The 21825-nt window shown below is 33.2% G+C and overlaps 1 protein-coding gene across 3 annotated transcripts in view; it reads right to left on the reverse strand.

The window, feature by feature from the left end:
• Positions 1-21825, reverse strand: part of POT1 (protection of telomeres 1) — a 79479-nt gene that overhangs the window by 14695 nt on the left and 42959 nt on the right. For all 3 annotated transcript variants that reach the window (XM_049641774.1, XM_049641772.1, XM_049641773.1), the window contains exons 9-15: positions 20102-20392; positions 15527-15682; positions 9987-10156; positions 8772-8860; positions 4098-4154; positions 1856-2012; positions 302-507 (exon numbers count right to left, since the gene is read on the reverse strand). In XM_049641774.1, the coding sequence (XP_049497731.1) occupies positions 302-507; positions 1856-2012; positions 4098-4154; positions 8772-8860; positions 9987-10156; positions 15527-15682; positions 20102-20392 (1126 nt within the window). The remainder of the gene's footprint in view (positions 1-301; positions 508-1855; positions 2013-4097; positions 4155-8771; positions 8861-9986; positions 10157-15526; positions 15683-20101; positions 20393-21825) is intronic.

A 21825-nucleotide genomic window follows, 5' to 3' on the forward strand; every position in this document is an offset into this window, starting at 1 on the left:
CTGCTCGACAATGAGCTTGAATCTGATTAAAATTCTATCCAAATTCAACAAGATAGACAAATGCAAACACTTGAGTTCAATATATGATTTCTAAATGTAATTCAGATTAGTTTATATGTGTGTATATATATATATATTTAAATTTATTTGTTATATATAATATACTCTATTTTATGTAATTTAATAATATTTTGACTTTGTATGTCCTAGGTTGCCCCTAAAATATATTTAACAATCATTAATCAGAGAAAGACACAAGCAAAAGCTATATTCTAATAAAACAGTAACTTAAATACCTTACCTTCTATCAAAATCAGACAGTCACTTGAAAGTGGGAGAATACCATTATTTTTCACAAAATGAACAGCTACTTTTCGTTCTCCTTGATCTTTAGTGGTCCACATTTTAGAATCATATAATGATGTATTTTGTAGTTTAGTATCTGGGATTTTAGTCGCACCCTCTTGTAAAATTATATCCAAATCACCCTCATGTGGAACTTCTTGCCTAAAATCATTGACAATGAAATAATACAAAACAATTGGTATAAGCTTGGAAATTCAAATTTAACAAATTATCCAATTAAGACAAATTTGTTTACATGCTGATGCACCAGCTACTTATTTTAAAATGTGGAGGTAATTCACTTTGCAGGTTAAATGACTCTTATTCACAGAAAAAGATTTGATGATACTTCACAACTAAGTAGATCCATATCATAACTATATTAACTGCTAGCAATTTCCTTATCTGGTTTTGTGATACCAAGGATCCTATAACTATTTCTAAAACCAATTCATTCTCCTCTGTAAGGAATGTTAAACTTCTCCATGGGAGAAAAAGATACAGCTTCTTGTTAAATATCCACTTACCACCTAAGTAATCTCTTTCACAGGGCACCCACTTTACAAACCAATACTCCTTCCAATTCCTTTTAACCTAGACTGATAATTTTAAAAAGTCACGTGGTAAAGTATGTATACAATGGAAATGGCATGATCTGGAACCAAAATGTCTATGTCCTTGCCTTGGTTCTGTCCCCAACCAGCTGTGTAACTTCAGGTAACACCACTTTACCTTTTTGACGTGATTCTCTTATTTGTCTAAAAAAATGCTCATAGACAGTAGTTTTGTTTGGCAAAGCTATATGACTTTACAGAATTTAACAAACTGTAATTTAATAATTCTTCAACAATTATATAAAATCTGTATTTATATTTTAATTCCGACCATCATTTTAAGCTCAAATGGGTAGAAGATGGTCCCCATTTTATTTAAAGTTTGATGATCAAAACTGTCTACAAATAGTATTATAGATTGTGGAGGAGAAAATATACATATATTAATGTACATACACAAATTATATTTATATACACAAATATAATGGACTACGTAATTATATAATTTTATAATATATATACACACATGCACACACACAAATATAAAGGAAATGTACTATATTTACACATTATATATTTAAAGGGAAGACAGTCAAATTGCATAAAAAAGAAAAAAGAGATTAAAACTAAATTCAGAATGTCTTGAGTAAGTACATAATCATTCTAATATAAATTTATTTTATATAACTATATGTATTCATGCATGTATTAAAGCTACTAAACTGAATTTAGATCTGAAAACAGCACCCACTTTTATTTATTACTACTAAGAAATGTCAGAAGGATTTACTAAGAATTTAGTATTTTCTCTTAAAAATGTTACCACTGTTTCAAAATATAATATACAAAGTCACAATTTACACACGGCCAGGACTTAAACTGATTGGTATATATGAAAATGTATATTCACAAAATTATGAAATAAAAACTTCTGTTTTATTACAGAAAATACTTACAGTGCATGACATTTAGGACAGTGAAGTTTAACAGACTGAAGGAGACTTCTGGGCTTATATGACCTTAATTTTGCTCGAATACGATACTGTTGAGGAGCTTTTTGTTTCAAAATAGCACATAGTGGGGTTTTCTCCAAATAGTGATGATCTGTAAGTACTAAAAATAATTTTTAGATTAAGTCAGAATAACCTACAAGAATAATAAGAATATTCATAATACGAATTCCCCTGAACCAGATACAATAAAACTGAATTATTTAAGTTCTATTGTCAACCTTGTTAATATTTTGCCACATTTGTCATCATCTCCATCTGGTAGCTCCCTCTCCATATATATCTCCTTACATATTCATATATATACATGAATCATTTATGAATAATTTCCAGATATCATGCTCTTTTATCCCTAAATACTTCACTGTGTATTTCAGAAGATTCTGAAGATTGGCATATTACAGTGCAATTTTCAACTTCAGAATATGTAACATTATCACTGAATCAACAGACATTATTCAAATTTTTCCAACTGTCCCTGTAATGTTCTTCCTTAGATCTTTATTTCTGGGTCCAGAATCCAGTCTTGAACCATGCATTGCATTTATTTTTCCTGTCTCTTTGGACTCCTTTAATGTAGAATGGTCCCTCAGCCTTTCTTGGTCTTTTATGACACTGATATATTTGAGCAGAGGCCATTGACTTGGGTGTGTCTGGTTCTGCTCATGGTCAGATACAGATTATGCCCTTTTGGCAGTCTAGTATACTGCAAGTGATACAGGCGTCCCTCTCTGCATTGGAACAAGAGGCATACAAGTCACCAGCGTTTTCATTCCTGGGGATGTTAACTTTGCTCACTTGGTTATAGTGGTGTTCAGCAGGTTTCTTCTCCACTATAAATTTATTATTTCCCCCTTTATAACTAATAAGAAAGTACTTGGGGAAATAGAAGTATCTCACTCCTCAGTAAACATTTAGGATCCTGCTAGTTTAGGACCCACTGGTGATTTACAACTAAGTCAGTTATTACTATCATGGTTGCAAAATGATTTTTTTTCCTAACTTCATCATTCCTTTTACATTCGTTAGCTGTCATTCTATTGTAACTAGGAGCTCTCCACTCAATCGCACATATTTATTCATTCATTCATTTGTTCTTTTATTTACTATCCACACGGACTAATGGATCCCTACTACTGTTCGGTTTTACTCCATCACTAGTATTTTTTATTTTGATGCTCAAATTGTATCAGATTTGACATGCTCCATAATTAACTGAGAACTTCTTTACCTTCTGGCACAACAAGATGTTCTGGATTCATCTTGTAATTCTCCTGTCCCAATCCTGGAGTCTGCTATCTCTCCAAGCAGCCCTGATTCTTTTTAAGGGGGAATATCATTTATAAACCAAGATCTGTGCATGAGGTGCATCCATTGCTATTGGGTTGCCATTATTTTGAAGCCCTTTAACTGGACAGAGATAGGATATACATGCAAATGTGTTCATACTTATACTTCCACACACGCACCTGCACATGTATAAATGTATACATATATACATACATGTATATATATATGCACACACACACACACAGACATCTACATCTATTTCTACATTTATTTACAAAATCATGAGTCCATACTGACCCTTCCTATTCCAATACAACACCACAAGTTTCTTTCTTCTGGCTTTCCCTCATTTCACAGTTATATGTTCTTTCTCCAATGAGAAACTCATATTATTATAATAGTATATTATAGAGCTTTATTTAATAGACTCGTGCTTAAAAATTTTTTTTCTTAATTGTTTTCATCTTAGCTGAACTAACAGAAAGAGGGCATCTGACAGATTTACTATCATTGCTAACATTAAAGTTTTGGGGTATACTGCCTTTATGGGCACATCGCTAAATTCATAGTGTGAATAGATAAAAATTATGTCATATATTTTATCACATTCTCAAAATGAAATAAGCCCCACTGCACTGTTAAATAGAATATGTTTTACAAACCTCATACCTGTAGGACTTAAAATATATGTTCAATGTAAAAACATGTATCTTTCTGAGTTCCATTTTATGCCAGTTAGGATGAGGTACAGAAATGAAAGATAAATATGTGCATATTTTCGCCCTCATGGATATCTGCTCTCAATAATAGATAGGAACAAATTAGTTGATAAATGTAAGGACAGATTTTATTATGCACACTATTACACCCTTATTTCAAAAATGAAACATAGTCTTACTTGTAGCTGATAGTTGCTGACATCTTTCTACCTCATACAGTGATACTGATCCAGAGCCTAGAAAGAAAAAGGAAAGAAAAAGGAAGAATTATACAGTTTTAAGATCCATGAAAAATTCCATATGGAACTGAAAACTATATAACATTGTTGATAAGAATTGAAGAAAATCTAAACAATAGTAAAACATGCCATGTTCATGGACTAGAAGGCTCAAAACTGTTTGTTAAGACATCAATTCTACCCAAACTGATCTGCAGAGTCAATATAATCCTAATCAAAATTGCAGAGGCTTTATTACAGTAAAAGATAAGAGACTCTATCACTTAAGTGGAAATGCAAAGAAACCAGAATATAAAATATAATTCTGAAAAAGAATAAAACTGGCAGACTTATGCTACCTGACTTAAAGACTTATAAAGCTACAGTAATCAAGGCAATATGATATTGGCATAAAAACTGACAAGCATATCAAGAGAATTACATAGAAAGCCTAGAAATAAACCTGCACTTACATGGTCACTTTGATTTCTGATAAAGCAGGAAACAACCCAAAGGGAAAGCACAACCCTGGTGCTACAAAAACTGGAAATTAGTTTTAGGAGAAAAAGTTTACTTCATACCATACTATGAAGTATTTCTGACTGGAAAACCCAGAAATAAATCCACATTTACACTCACTTGATTTTTGACAAAGACACCCAAGCCATCTCATAGAAAAAAACAAAAAACAAAACAAAACAAAACAAAACAAAAAAACTAATGGTGCAAAGACTGGAAATTCATATTAAAAACAATGTCTACCTCATAGGGTACTACTGGGTATTACAAGGGAATTAGCGATACAGGCAATACAGATGAATTTCAAAAACAGTACATAAGAGAGAATATATTATTCCATTTATTTGAAGTTATAGACAATCTATGGTGGAAAAAAATCAGAACTTCTGGGGATGGACTGAATGGGAAGGAACATGAGGGAACTTCCTGCAACAAGGGTGATATTTTACATTTTTAAAGGGGTTTAAGTTACACAGGTTTATGTATTAGCCAGAACTTGTGGAATGGTACACTTCAGTTGTCCACTGAGTTTAACTTTACATCAAAAATCAAAAAGGTTCATCAACAAATACTGAATTCTAGTTAATGATGTTATTCTGAAGTTTTGAGGAGGCGTATTTATTTCTGCAACTTACTTTGACATGGATCAAATTATCAGATGGGTTGATTAGGAGAGAGTGAGAGAGAAATATATGACAGAACAAAGAGAATCCAGAGAGCAGGTTTATGAGTGTTCACTGTACAACTGTTCCAATTTTTCTGCATGTTTGAAAATTTTTATTATTTTAGAAAAACACATTGTGAAAGAAATAAATGGAGAAGTGGATAAGACAATAAAGTTATTAAATTTAATAAGATGATGGCTTGATGAACACCATAAAATAGGATTTTACTTTAACAAGAAAGCAAAGGAGGGGCGCCTGGGTGGCTCAGTCGGTTAAGTGTCTGACTTTGGCTCAGGTCATGATCTCACTGTTCAAGGGTTCAAGCCCCACATCAGGCTCTGTGCTGACAGCTCAGAGCCTGGAGCCTGCTTTCAATTCTGTGTCTCCATCTCTCTCTGTCCCTCCCCTGCTTGGCTCTGTCTCTCTCTTAAAAATAAATAAACATGAAAAAAAAATTAAAAAAACAAGAAAGCAAAGGAAGTGAACATAGCAGTAAGTTTTAATAGTGCTTTCTAAAATGAATTTGAGACTAAAAAAGTATCCATATTTTGGAATTACTTTGGCTTACATTCTATTGCATATCATAGTATGTTTGGGCAGCACCTGGGTGGCTCAGTGGTTAAGCATCTGACTCTTGGTCATGATCTCACAGTTCATGAGATAGAGCCTGATATTGAGTTCTGTACTGACAGTGTGGAGCCTACTTAGGATACTCTCTCTCTCCCTCTGTCCCTCCCCCCACACTCTCTCTCAAAATAAATAAACTTAAAAACAATTTTATAGTATGTTTTTATAATTTTTTTATGTGGAATCATACACAAACATGCATTAATAGTCCTTCTTCCTCAACATCACTAATAAATGGCATAAGAATTCATGACAAGAGAACCTGACTGGACATCATAAGCTGGCTAAGTAGAATTTCAATGAATCTGATCACCTAGTATTAGCCATTCTGCATGAAGTGAAAACAATTGTAAAAACCTTAAAAACAGTCGAATAAGAAGAAAATCAGAGAAACTGTGTAAAATATATATATGGTCTCCCTCAAACTGCTTAAAATAATGTTAAAAACCCAATGGAAAATCAGGTAAAAGGTAAGAGCAGACAATTCAAAGAAGAGGAAGTAAAAAGGGCTGATAAAATATATAATATTTTCTATTTCCCAAGTACTCAAGGAAACTAAGTAAGATATCACCTTATATTTGCTACACTGCTATTTGCATATGAATTCTATGGCATTTTGTCATATAATCTGACAGCATCTATTAAAATAAAAGATGTGCTTATCCTTTGATCTGTCAACTCCTCTTTTAGGAGTTTATTTTAGAGAAAGAAAAGCAGGAATTTATAATTGTTCAAGGATAGCTATTAAAGCATTATTTGTAAGAGCAAAAAACTGGAAACCTGAAGGTGTATCAAATGGAAAATAGCTACATTTATAATGTTAGACTCACATTACAAAACATTATGCAACTATTAAAATGAGTTTAAGATTTGGGTATGCAACTATTAAAATGAGTTTAAGATTTGGGGCGCCTGGGTGGCTCAGCTGGTTGAGCGGCCGACTTCGGCTCAGGTCACGATCTCGCGGTCCGTGAGTTTGAGCCCCGCGTCCGGCTCTGTGCTGACACCTCGGAGCCTGGAGCCTGTTTCAGACTCTGTGTCTCCCTCTCTCTGACCCTCCCCTGTTCATGCTCTGTCTCTCTCTGTCTCAAAAATAAATAAATGTTAAAAAAAAATTTAAAAAAATAAAATAAAATAAAATAAAATAAAATAAAATGAGTTTAAGATGGATTAGCCCAGGAAGAGATCTATGATACACTGACAAAGCAACTATGTAGTATGTCCCATTTTTTAAAATATTTTAAACAGAGGGGAAAGTCATATCTGTTAATGTACAGGCATATATATTTCTATAAACATGAAAGTGTTGAAGAAACCACACTAAACCGTTAACATTACCTCAGTAGTGGGCATAAAGGCATGAGGAAGCTGTGTCACTTGGTATCATGACATGTATTATTAACTTTATAGTTTAAAAATAATTTTAAAATCTCTGAAAAAGGAGAAAAGAAATTTCAAAAAGTGTAATTACAAATTATGCTGTCTCCAAATGACTGTCAGTTGAAGTAAATTGCCCTTCTAATTGTAGTTTAACTAATCACAGATCTGGCCAGGTGCTAGGAAATGTGGAGAGTTTTAAGGCAGAGAGAATAAAGAAATAAATTTAAAATATGTCCAAAAAATCAGGGGCACGTGGGTGGGTCAGTCAGTTGAATGTCAATTCTTGATTTCAGGTCAGGTCATGATCCCAGAGTTGTGGGATCGAGCCCTGCATCAAGCTCTGTGCTGAGCATGGAGCCTGATGAAGATTCTCATTCCCTCTCTCTCTCTCTCTCTCTCTCTCTCTCTCTCTCCCTCTCTCTCTCTCTCTCTCGCTGTCTCTCGCTCTCTCCCTACCCTCCCCTGCTCGCACTCTCTCTCTCTCTCAACTTAAAAAAAAAAGGTACAAAAAAATCAAATAATCTGCAGTTGAATCTGACTGACTTTGCCTTTAGTTAATAGCTAAGTAACCCTGGGTGACTTACACGACCCCTGTCACTCAAAGCCTGTTTCCTTTGTGTAAAAGGGACAAAACAATTTCAACCTCAAAGGAATACTGTTAGGATTAATGCATGTAGGCACTTAGTAAGTTCCTACACCAAGCAATACATGTTAATTTTAATGCTTGTTATTACTAGTATAGAAAAAAAAATACTCATAAAATAGATTGTAAATATATGTGTGTGTGTGTGTGTGTGTGTGTGTGTGTGTGTATGCATATATAAATGGCATAGATTCTAGGTCCCAGAATGTACCCTTGTACATTAAGACAGTAAGGCAAAATAGTAAAGGACAAAAATCTTGCAGATTTTTAAAATTTAGATTTGAACAGTATACAATAATATAATATATAATACAGAACTATGTGTGTGTTTAAGAGCTTGTAACTAGGTACCTGATTAACTTGATAAAGACTGGGATCTATATGCATCTCTGAAATATGTATGATCAAAAAATAATTGAGCTCTTTGAAATAAAGCAGCAAAAACAATCACTGTTCATATTAGAAACTGACAAGCAAAATGGTTGCCTAGGAAATACAAAATCTTAATGAATATATATACATACACATATAAATATATACATATAAATACTACATATATCACAAATCAAGTAATCCTTACCATCCCAATTTGAAAATGCAATTACACAATAAGGGAAGAATAATGTTTACTTTGCATAGGACACAGATAAAGATTTAGCCTATTCCTTTACAATGAATATGGATTTAACAAAAAAGAGAAAGAGGCAGAGATGGGAAGATATTCAAAAAAAGAGAATATTGATTGATAAAGCCATTTTACTTAGCACAGACTAAACTGTTAACATTAAAAACTGTCCTTACTTGAAAGAGACCGAAAGCTGTCCTCATGTTCTGACTGACATATACCATCAAAACACTGACCGGCTGTCAAATCTGCAGATTCTAAAACCCTATAATTGAAAGAATATAATTGCAAATCAAATTGCATAAAACAAAGTCAATATGATCAGTTCCGTTCTATCCTTAGAATATAAGAAATCACTGAAATTGTATAAAAATTACGTATGTGTGTAGTACACCTTCTTCAGTAGAAAGTCTACAGCTTTCTTCAGAGTATCTGGGAGTTCTAAGATCCCCCAAATTTAAAAAACCTGATTCTACAAAGATATGAGTGAAACAGTAGGATGATGAAATACAGCAAACAAAAGTAAACCAGGAATTTATTGGATGGCATTCTGTCAGAACAATCTTACTCCGGATTCAAAAAGTAAAATACTATGCTCTATATATGGAAATATGAGAAATAAAGAGGTACAACTGATAGAAGATTATTAAAATAGCTAATTTAATTGGCTTTACAAATCATACTATTTCAATATATTAAAACATAAAAATATTATTTCATTTGAACTTACTGAACAGGTCATTTTCTAGAGCTCTTTGAAGACATGCAGAAGATTTATTTTTTATTCCTCTAGAATCCTGGTCAAAAAGTTTCTGTACACAGTGAGCACCAGAAACACTTGACAAAGAAGGGAACTGCATATGTAGCAGGACCTAAGGCATTATTCACTTTCTGGGCACATTTCAAAGTTTTTAAAATATACTCTAAAACATTTCTGTTACCTATTTGATCAGTCCTAGGCACTTTAGAAAGATAATTATTTTTTCATGGCAGGATTAAGTACATTTGGAATTCTAGATATGTATCAAGTTTTCCAAACTTGAGCTCAGCTCCAGTTTCAACTGTTTGTTGGTGTTACGTGGGGAATGTGACCCATGGTGGAAGAAGAGAATAAGCACACAGAGTAGACATAAGTGCACAAGAACTGTTGGAAACCTGACATTACACCCCTAGCTCTGCTACTGTTTAGCTATTTGAACCTGCAATCACTTGAGTTTGGTTTCATTTGGTTCACCTATTTAGACAAATGGATAATGGCACAGTAGCCTATGAGGATTGATTACAAAGAACTTATCAAATCCACCCACCCCAGCACAGAACAACAGTATCTTGGAAATCAGCTTAACTAATACCTTATTTACAACTTCTAAATAGGTGTATCATTTGCTTACTTTTTCAGTTGATCCACATCAGAGTTACTTTCTGGCAAGACTCTGATTCCCCGGCCATAACTGGTACCCCCATGGAGATGAAACTCTAGAGCTAACAATGTTGCTTGGTTCTCCAAATTCACTGATTGAAGTTTGGTATGGAGGCTATAAATTCTAAGAAAGCTTCCAACCTAAAAATAGATTATTTACGATTTAAAAAATGAGAAAAATCAAACAATTTCTGATACATAAAATACTTAACAACAAATATGGGGCACAGACCAACAGTCAAAAGTGCTGACCTATCAGAAAGGATACTGGTATGCGATACTGATGTGTACTGAATATCAGTCTCAAGGACACTGTATCAAAACCAAAATGTGTTTTTATGTGTGCACGCACATGTGTATATACATATACGTGTTCGTGTATATTTAGGCACGTATATATGTATATACCTACACATACGTAGACCCATGTATTTATGTAGATGTGTATATGTAGTATATAAGTGTATGTACATATGCATATTACGTATCTATCTATCCGTATGTTTTTTCTAATGAAAGACATTTCAGAGATACTGAAGTGTGAAATAAAACTGAATCTTAGCAGTGATAAAATACACTAGTTAAGAAACCTATAACCTAAATCAAACCCAAGCCCTCTATTTGATTTGGAAGCCTGTTTAAGGTTTCTTAACTTGCTTTAGCTACTTGAAGGTAAGATTTCATTAAATACGGTTGCTAAAATACTCTCATTATGAGAATACTAGAAAATATTTTTTAATGCACTATAATAGCAAAAATATCCCCCTATTCCACAAGTTCTATGGAAATAGCAAAAATATCCCTCTATTCCACAAGTTTTATAGAAAGAAAACTTTTGTAATAAGAACTCTTGTCACCATGTGAAATACATTCTGTGAGTTCAAATACAAAACTAAACCAATTATAATTTTTAACTAAATGTTCTACAATTTTAGATGTTTTATTTAGTCTTAAAAATGTCTTTAACTATAGAGTATTTGTTTAAGGGAGAAGACTTAAAATGACAGATGCAGAATGTTTATAAAAGAAATTGACACCTACTCAAAGGAAGAAGCTACATAACCTTTTTCCAACCCAGTCATGTTTTTGTGAGAAGGAGATAGGACATTTAGGTCTTTTTTTCTCTGACTTCTTCCACTGACATACATCTACAACATGGCAGAGGAGCAGGGTAAAAAGAGTCAGAGAAAGAAAACTCCAAAAGAAAAGAAGACAAAACTAGTTTTCCTTATGGTCTCTAAAGTGAGATACTAGAAGAAAAAAAAAAAAAAAAAAAACAGTCCATTTCTATTTACTTTTATCTCACTTTTTCTGGATGTTTATTATTCTGTGATTCCTTTTCAAAGTAGGTAATACACTAGTACACATATAAAAAAAGCACTTAGGGAAGGCCTAAAACATGCAGGGACCTGGCTGGCCCAGTCAGTAGAGCACGTAACTCTTAATCTTGGAGTCCTGAGTTCTAGCCCCAAAAAAACAAATTAAAAACAAAAAAAACAAATTAAAAACCACCTCCCTCTAAATAAAATGCTCCATGTAAATTAAAAAAAATGCTTTTAAAGGCCTAAGCATGGAGAAAGATATCATATTCATAAATAACAACCTTTAACACTATAAAGATAGTAATTTCCCCCCAAATTAATTTTTAAAATCAGTATAATTTCAATCAAAATCTCCAGTGTCTTACATGAAATTTGAAAAGCTAATCTGAAAATGCATACAGACGTGAACAGCAAGTCAAGTTTGAAGACTAAACTGCGGGAGTGGGGGGTGGGGGAGGGGAAGGTTTGCTTGATCTGTAGAATCATTTAAAAATAAAGCTGTAATAATTAAGACTCTCTGGTATTAACGCAGACACTTGTATGAACATGGATATATCTTAAAAATATAAAAGAAAAAAGTAAATTACAGAATAATATATATACCTTATGCATTTTTCAGAGAAAAGTACATTATTAAAATAAAAGCATAATAAACCTGGGTGTATATACCTACATGTTAGGATAAATAGAAAGATACTAAGGAGCAAAACATGAGAATGAGCAGAGGTACAAAGAAGACTCAACATGTAGAGATTTATGTCCTAAAAATTAAAAGCACCTGAAATTAGTGTGGCAAAACATTTAAAAATATTAAGTTTGAATGGTAGGCACATGGGTATTTATTACACTATCTTTTCCACTACTATATTTCATAATAAAACAATATTTAAAGACCACGAAAGAATTTATTTATATAAATAGGCTATCAAGATGACAAATTGTTATTTCCACAAATTCCTTCTGGAGGCAGCATTGTATTTTTTTTAAGCTGGCTAAATATACCATGAAATGTGCCAGATGCTGTACTATAATAGACACACATTGCTTAGTCTTGTCAGTAATGTGATAAGATTCTAAAATTACAAGTGAGGGAGTCATAACCAAAAATTATAAAAATATACTTTCACAAATTGTGGTAAATATCCCTTTCAATGAATATCAAAAAGGAAGTAAAGCAGGGGTGCCTGGGTGGCTCAGTCAGTTAAGCCTACAACTCCTGATTTCAGCTCAGGTCATGATCTCATTCATGGTTGGTCGTGAGATCAAACCCTGTGTTGGGCTCCATGCTGAGCAAGGGGTCTGCTGAAGACTTTCTCCTATCCCTCTGTCCCTCCCCGCTAGCAAAATAAAAAAGCAAAGCAAATGTAGCTATTAAGAAATCACTATCCCTTTAGAAATAATTTAAATCTTCCCTATAAACTATCGAGAAGTTCCCTTTAATAGTTTTAATTACCTGTATATGTCTGAAAATAACCTAACTATATAGCTCTTGGGTCACTGAAGGCCAAAACATAATTATAACTATATATTTTTTATAATTATGTTTAAATTGTGTCAGGATAAGACTGGGGATTAGAAATACACTGCTTTAATTTCTAGACAAAAAGTTTGTGATGTGTGTGTGCTTGTGCACATGTGTGTGTGCCCGCATATAGGTGGGTTTGTGCATGTGTGAATGTGTAACACTCAAAAAGCAAAATTTAGTTGGGGCGCCTGGGTGGCGCAGTCGGTTAAGCGTCCGACTTCAGCCAGGTCACGATCTCACGGTCCGTGAGTTCGAGCCCCTCGTCGGGCTCTGGGCTGATGGCTCGGAGCCTGGAGCCGGTTTCCGATTCTGTGTCTCCCTCTCTCTCTGTCCCTCCCCCGTTCATGCTCTGTCTCTCTCTGTCCCAAAAAAAAAAAAAAAGTTGAAAAAAAAAAAAAAAAAAAAAAAAAAGCAAAATTTAGGAAGAATGTTAAGGGCGATTTCAACTGTAAAATGTACTGCATATAAAAGCCAATTATATTATACTTAGATTGCCTTCACTGTCTTCTCTTTATTAAAAACATTTTTTTTTCCTGTTCCTATGCAACAAAAATACATGTGTCCCATGTATTTCAGTATAAAAATGCAATTTCAAACAGTTGTCTTCAAGCGTTGATAAGAATTCATTTGTATTAATGTCATCTGACTGGGAATTTCTTAAGTTAATATGAAATGGTATAGAGGTTTCCTTAGTATAAATAAAATGTGATGTCAATATACATTAACTAAAAGCTTACAGTTGCCTTACTTATACAGAGAAAATCCCTTCCATTTTTCTATTACAGTGTAGATAAATAATGTAATATTATGATATCTTTAGAAAAAGATTAAGTGCCCTATATTTTCTTAGCAATGTGCGCTCAGAGCACCCTCTAGTGGGTAAGATAAGGTAAACAAAAAGGGACCTGAAAAAAATTCACAGCTCTCATTGATTTGTTCATTCACTAGCAGATACTATTTACTTCATCTTTACTGTAAGAAAAGCACTGTGCTAGGTGTTATTCAAGTCTTGGACAGGTGAGAGGGAATAGGAAAACTTATAAATTCAGCATAGGGAAAGAGAGGAAATTAAATTGTGAAAGCGGAATCTAAAAAAAAATGCAAATCTTTTTTCATTCAAAAAAGAACTCTATCTGTATTTTAAAAAGACTTTGAGGGGCGCCTGGGTGGCTCAGTCGGTTGGGCGTCCGACTTCGGCTCAGGTCATGATCCCAAGGTTCGTGGGTTCGAGCCCCACATCGGGCTCTGTGCTGACAGCTCAGAGCCTGGAGCCTGTTTCAGATTCTGTGTCTCCCTCTCTCTCTCTGACCCTCCCCTGTTCATGCTCTGTCTCTCTCTGTCTCAAAAACCAATAAACGCTAAAAAAAAAAAAAAAAAAAAAAAAAATTAAAAAAAAATAAGACTTTGAATTGACTCTATCATTATGTGTATTTTTAAAATAATCAGTGTAGACAAAATCAGGGAGAAGCATCAAAAATGTATTTTCAACAGTCAATTTTCTCTGATCTGTTAGGTATGAAAACGTGTATACACACACACACACATACATACATACATACATACATACATACATATAAAGGACAAGCAAGTTCAGTTATCACCCCTCCTGGACCCAGACTTTAGCCTCATTTATCGATGAGTTGGGGGGGCTTATTTGTAACGCAGTGTTAGAGGAACTATTTCCTTCTCCAAGAACATTTATTTACAAAGGGAGACTGGGCATAAAATTCAGATCAAAAACAGCTGCAATTCACTTTTACTGTTTTCTTCCTATAAGTAGGCCATATAACTTTCTATAAGCAGGCTGTATAACTCCCTAAAGGTAGGATCGAAGCTATTTGCAATAAAGAAAATCATTTCTTTATACTGCTTAAAAGGACTGGCTCTGGAAACCAAACACTACAGATTCACATACAAGTAGCCGTGAAATCTTGGGCTTAACAGCTGACTCCTCAGTTTTCTCATATGTAAAACGGGAATGGTGACAATACTGACTACACAGGATAGTGCTAAATACATCTGAAGTGTTTAACAAATGTTGCTATTATCACTGTTGTTATAATGATGCCATATGTTGCTAGAAAAGATACTTCCAAATAAAAGACACAATACAATGAAGAAAAATATTCCCTAAAATATTAATAATCAAGAAGTGCCACATCTCAACAGTGAGCTTTTACCTAAAAAAACCAGTAACTCAAAAGCAGTGAGCAAATTCTAATAAACTGTACAGTATAAACACACACAATTTATGACATATATTAGAGGTGGATCAACAATTTCTTAAACTAATGAGTAGAAAGTTGTAGGCTAAATTTTCAAAACCCAATTTATAAAGCTTAAATGTTTAAGTTTACAAACATTTTATACAACCATATACCAGAACATTTTTCCTTACTACTTTTATGGTAAAGTTGTGTACAGTCTTAAAATATCCAGGAAATGTTCTTTAATTTTTAAAAGTTATTCAAGCCATTATAATTTAATGAAATCTTCTAATATTTTCCTTTTTCTAATAACTTATTTTAAATACATTTTACAAATAAAAATTAAAGAAAAATAAATTTGGAGTTAATTTCTAGACCTCAAATATCATCTATAAATGTGATTTACCCCCACATTTATAAAAACACAAAATAGAAAACATTTGCTACTCAACATCACCTTCAGAAATTTTGCCACTTGAACATGATTATCATAGACTAAAATGTCTATTGTTAGATTCTGTAGCTGATGGATGTGACTTAAATCTCCTTCAAGTGCAAGGTCTTCTATCAAGACTCTCCAAGATGGGAATGGGGTCCTGGTGCCATCCCATACCTGCCATAACAGGGTAAAGCAAACTTTAATGATCTTTCTGAGCAACAGTGGAGACTTTAAAAAGAACATTATTTTCCGGTAATATAACTTACAAGTATTAAATGTATTCCCCCAAATATCTGCTAAACTTTAAAAATGGTGTATATTCTGGTTGTAAAAGGACTACATAGATATAGGTCATGTAGAAACTATAAAGAAAAAAATTGACACTACCTGGAAAAAAAGTGCTAACACATTGTTGAATTTCTTTATCTTTTTTTCTTCTGTGTATTTATGTGTCTTTTTCTGTTTTTAACTGGCATTATATTCTGCTTTGCATTTCTTAGCTTACTGTCGAGCAATTTATCAGCTAATATAAATATTTTTCTAAAATATGATCGTCAATTGCTTCTTTCATTTTATGCTGTGGATATACAAAAATTTATTAAACTGATCCCTGTACTGGTGATTTGCTATTTTAAATAATTTAAAATACACCTTTATGACTACATCTGCTCATTTTCTTAAGTATAAATCCCTTTTAGGAATGTATTCTAACATTTGTTTATTTTTTCACTTTGTTTTCATTTGGAAGAGGCTTTTAAAAGTACAGATAGGAACGTTCTGTTTAAGTTAGAGGTTATGAACACAAATGAATGAAAATCGTGCTGGAAAAGGAAAGGACATCTTGGATTGCTACGTATGCTACATTAAGATGAGGATGGGAACATGGGCACAGGAGGAGTATGTGCTACCCTATCCTTAGGGTGTGAGCTAGCCTGCGTTGTGCTAGGCTTTGAAGAGATGGCTGTGCTTTGTTATAAAAAGGTATGACAAAAGACATCTGGCACGAGATAAGAATGCCTCTGCATGTGAGAAATTTGGCTGGACAAGAGAAACAGGCTCTCTGAACAGAATACACTCATTTCAGCTGTCTGCCAGCGTGAGCTTACAGAGGAAGTACTGAATAACGTTGGTGACTATTCCAAGTTTCAAATAAACAATCACTGAGTTTGGGTCACTCACCGTTCCCTAAATTATTCAAAGAACCAGGATACACACTCTGGGAGCAGGTACAGTGTATGTCACGAACTTTTTTCTCCACCTGGAACGTGTTCTTTCATACTGTTTTTGTGACTTTTAAATAGCTTTACAGATGAATCTCCCAGCCTTTTGGGGGAGGGGCTGAGAGAGTAGAGTGTAGCTACATTGTTTTTATGCTTCAGTTCTAATCACCTAGAAGTCTTTTTTTTTTTTTTTAATGTTTTCTGGAACTTTTGTAATTTTGTATCAAAACTTAATCTGTTAGGAATTTGTATCTTATGTACAGATCTGATTCTTTTCTAAATAGATAACAATCACCATTTAGCAATCTGTCTTCATCAATTTGAAATGTTATGTTATTATCATGTATGTCTTGTATGTACAGTGTAAGAGGTTCCTAATCTTTTGATTAACTAATTGCACTATAATTTCAATTACTATAATTTCATAATATGCTTTAATGTCAGATATCTGAGTTTTTTTTAATCAAGCTTTTCTTGTTTTATTCTTGACCATTTAATGTTTCTAATAAATTTTAGAATTACAGTCAATTTAGAAAATTTGGTTTTAATTAAAATGGCATTTTATTCTTTAAGAAAGAATAAAAAAATATTTGAATATGCTCAATGAAGTTTTGTAGTTTTCTTCACAGAATATCAGGGATTTCTTTCATGAATTGGCTTGTTTCACAGTTGATGTGACTTTGAAAGAACTTTCGTTCACGTATATGTTCTATTTATTACTGATAGGTACCAAAGCTACATTTTACTAATATTTAAACCAGTTATCTCATTGAATAATTTTATTAATCCAAATAGCCTTTCAGTTCATTGTTTGGGTTTTACATCTTGTGACTAATGACCTTCTCTTTTTCTTTCTTTTAAAAGTGTTCTAGCTCTGGGGCGCCTGGGTGGCTCAGTCGGTTGAGCGTCCGACTTCGGCTCAGGTCATGATCTCACGGTCTGTGAGTTCGAGCCCCACGTCGGGCTCTGTGCTGACAGCTCAGAGCCTGGAGCCTGTTTCAGATTCTGTGTCTCCCTCTCTCTCTGCCCCTCCCCCGCTCATGCTCTGTCTCTCTCTCTCTCTCTCTCTGTCAAAAATAAACATAAAAAAAAATTTTAAAGAGTTATAGCTCTCATTTTTTTTTCTTAGTGAATTTCTTAAGATTTCCTGAAAAATATTAGGTAACAGAAAATAGTGGGTATTTTTGTCTTGTTCCTGGCATTACTGACTCCAACATTTGAACACTAAATATTTTGTTTGATTACAAGAGAAATTTTTTATCAAGTTAGGGAGGCATACTTCTAATTCTAAACATTTGACATAATTTGCTAAACATTTTCACAAATCTATTGAACATTCACCAAGAGGAATGTAATTTTCCTAAAGTTATCCTAAAATTAATTCCTTAAATTTCTGATTTCTAAAATAAACCATGGATTGCAGTGTATTACTGTTTTAATACATTATTGGTGTAACATGTCTACTGGTATGATTAAAATGAACTAGTATCATAGTTACTAATAAAGGAATCAATATTGGTATCATATCCATGTTCAGACTGGATATGAGACCAGATGCCCAAACACTGGAAATAATTATGTTGTTGCATTCCATGCTTTCCACAACTCACTTGGAATAACGTCTGGCTCCTTTTGTGCTTAAAACATAATTTAAAAAGTTATTTCTGCTGTGTGATAGGAAAATCAATCTCAGAAAAACAAATCACTCAAAATTCAATTTTCCAGAGGTAATGAGTAAAATATTGCTATATATTCTTCCTAATATATTTTTACTATGCATATAATACATTTTAGTATAGAAAACTGCATTAATCTCTAAATAGAATATTATAAATATCTATCTTAGTAACTATACATCTACAATGTCATTTTATTGTAACAGAGTATTCCATAATACGGAAACACTTCACACAATTAATTCTCCATTGTTAGTATGAGTTTTCTAATTTTTGTTACTGCAATATAAGAATATTCTCTTAAATTCATTTTTCCACATTTACGAAGTAAATTTAGAAAATTTACAAAAATAAATTTACAAAAATAAAATTGTTGAGTCAAAGAATATACACAGACTTCTGAGATTTAAATTGTCTTCAAGAAAGTCTTACATTCACTTCCGAATGCTGTGTTTTAAAATAACATCTACGTAAAAGCTGTTTTCACTTATCTGAAAAGGCTATCTATAAAAATGGAATGCAGGCATATGTTTTGTTGCTTTAGAATGAACGTACATTCTGCCATGTCAGCTAAAAGGTGGCAGATTTTATCCCAGAATTTAAGAATTTTCTACACAGCAGTGAAAAGATGGAGTATATTCTGCACAGCATATTATATGCCATTGGAAGTATTCAGTGCCTATCAAATGTTCAACTGTTAAGGATGTCACTTTGGGCATCCAAAGTGTGATCAGTATGACTGGCTGACCTATGATTTCTTCTAACTTTGGATGATTTTACTTTGCTTTAACTTCAGATGTCATACTTGACTTACCTATCTTTTTTACAGCATGTAATTACTTTTCTCAAAGTATTTCACATGTATATATGTATGCTATTTTCAACTTTAAAAACTTCATATTTCATTCAATAGCTTTTATCTTCACCAACTCCTTAATAAGGGCAAGGTATAAATGATAATAATGCTAAACCCAATACTTGTCCAAGTGCCACGGTACAGTTTCTTGTCCTGTTGTTTCATAGAGTCAGAAGCTAAAGAAATAACCATAGGCACGGAGCTGAAGCAGTGTTTGTTTAAATGCATTCTGACTAGGGTGGATAGGTGAGGTTAATATTGGACAACTGTCTTTTTCAGAAGCTATTCATGAGTAAATTGGGGTAGGTGTAAAGAAAGATTAGATAGGTCTTACTTTACTTTTTAAAATCCTTCTGATTTAAAAACAAAACATAACAAGAACAAAAATAAACACTTCAAAACCATCTGTGATCTACCCATGAGGCAGGCAGTGAAATGACATGGGAAGAGAAGCCAACATCAATGAACCAAGAAAATAAATGAGAAGCAAGGCTACCTTGACAGGGAAGCAGAAATATGCATACATAAAATTGTAACTGAAATATAACAGTAGAAAACAACTCCATATTTTATTAATATTAAAATAAGAAATATATAAATAAACCATAACCTATATTTAAACTATTGACAATACTATTTTTCTCTGGATGCATAAAAAAAGAGAAGTTCAAGAGTAGAGCTGCATGAATATCTATGCTCATCAAAAATGGTAAGTTAGATTTAAAGTTCTTAATATAATACAATAGTGGGCATACTTATTCCTTCAGAATGCTGAGCTATAAGCTCTTTATAGATATGTAGGTGGTGCTAACTTATAATTTCAAGTATTTAAAATACCTACCTTTAGAAGAAATGATGCTCCATCCACTTCGGCTTTGCCCAAGAGCTGACAAGTCAGGTCAAAATACTGCAGGGGCTGAACATCACACAATTTTACTAATGTTGAAGAAGGTGAAATATGAGTAGATGCCCAAACACGTAAAGCTTCTACCATTCTGTGGTCCTCCGCGGTGAAGTTAAAATACTTGCTTGAAGTACGAGGTATGATAGGAGCTCCCAAAGTTCCCTCAAATGTCAAAGAGGCAAAGCCAGAGCTGGTGATACCTTGAGTCTCCTTTTTATATACTTGGATCTAAGAAAGTCGGGCAAAGTAGAAAACAGAATAGCTTACTGATGCAGAACCCGAAAAGTAAGATACTTGAGGGATTATAAAATCTTGCCAGCACAGTTAATAAAGAATATAAGCAATTAATATATTTCATTTAATTAGCATATGAAATTATAAAATCAACCAGGCTATATCAAGGTCCACTGTGTAACATTTATTTCTATTTTTTAAAGGTCTAGGTAGTCAACCCCTTGATCCTATCAAGCTTGCACTTTCACAATTGTTACTTTTCTTATTAAGGTATAATTTACAAAAGGAAAAAGGATAGTGACAATTACTTATGAATGTTACGAGGAAAACTAGAACACTTAAAATACAGGACTTCAAAGTGAACAAAACGCAAGAGGCTAAGGTTTCATCAGTCTGACTGAGAGGCAAGACAGTGACAAACACTTTGGCTTTCAGGTTCTGAGGCTCTGCTATTACATGCATATGCATTTATGATGCTTACATCTTCTTCATAAAGCAATCGTTTTGTCTTTATGAAATGCCCCCCCTTTTAATCTGTAATATTCTGTCTGATATTAATATAGTGATTTCATTTTCCTTATGTTTATTGTTTGCTTGGTATGTCTTTTCTACAGTTTTGCAACTTGCCTGTTGGTGTGGGGAGTGGTGTTTGTTCTTGCTTTTTTATTTGGTCTATTTTTTTTTTCCTTGCAAAAGGAATGTTTAGTCCATTTACATAAAATTACTGATACGGTTATATTTAAGTCTACTGTCTTGTTTTCCTTTTGTATCCCCCCCCTTTTTGCTCTTTAAAAATTTTGTTCTTCTACTGTTCTTTTCCCATCTTATTTTGACCTTATTAGTGTTCTGTTTATTTCCTCTGAATTATGAATGAATCTTTACCGCAAAGTCTATTTGGAATCAGTATTGTTCTACTACATAATGACTAGTTTCCAGGTCACATTTCCACTTGCCCATATCCTGTTTTACACTTTCTACTGAAAGTATTATTGAAAGTATTATCTGAAGATAATAACTTTTCAGTGGTATAATTCCTTTTAACTATCCTTTGTGCTATCATTCATATTTTTCTACTATTTTATAAACTCCATCTTCCAATGTTATTATTATTTTTTTAATAGCCATTTATCTTTTAGTGAAATTTTGGGAAGAAATACAAAACATTATCTTTCACCATTTTCTTTTTTTAGTTTTGGTCATTTCCTAACCATCAAAAGTTTCTGGCTGGTAGCATGCTTTTCTGTCCTGAATTAACCATCCTTTAGCGTTTACTTGTACTGAAGATACACTGGCTGGGGATTCTCACATTTTTGGAAAATATTTTCTTTGGATACAAAATTCCAGGTGAATACATTTTCTATCACCACTTTTATCATTGCTTTGTTCTTCGGGCACCATCATTTCAGATAAGAAATCAAAGATGGCTG

This window comes from Panthera uncia, chromosome A2, assembly GCF_023721935.1.
Source record: "Panthera uncia isolate 11264 chromosome A2, Puncia_PCG_1.0, whole genome shotgun sequence".
In the NCBI taxonomy this organism is placed as follows: Eukaryota; Metazoa; Chordata; class Mammalia; order Carnivora; family Felidae; genus Panthera; species Panthera uncia.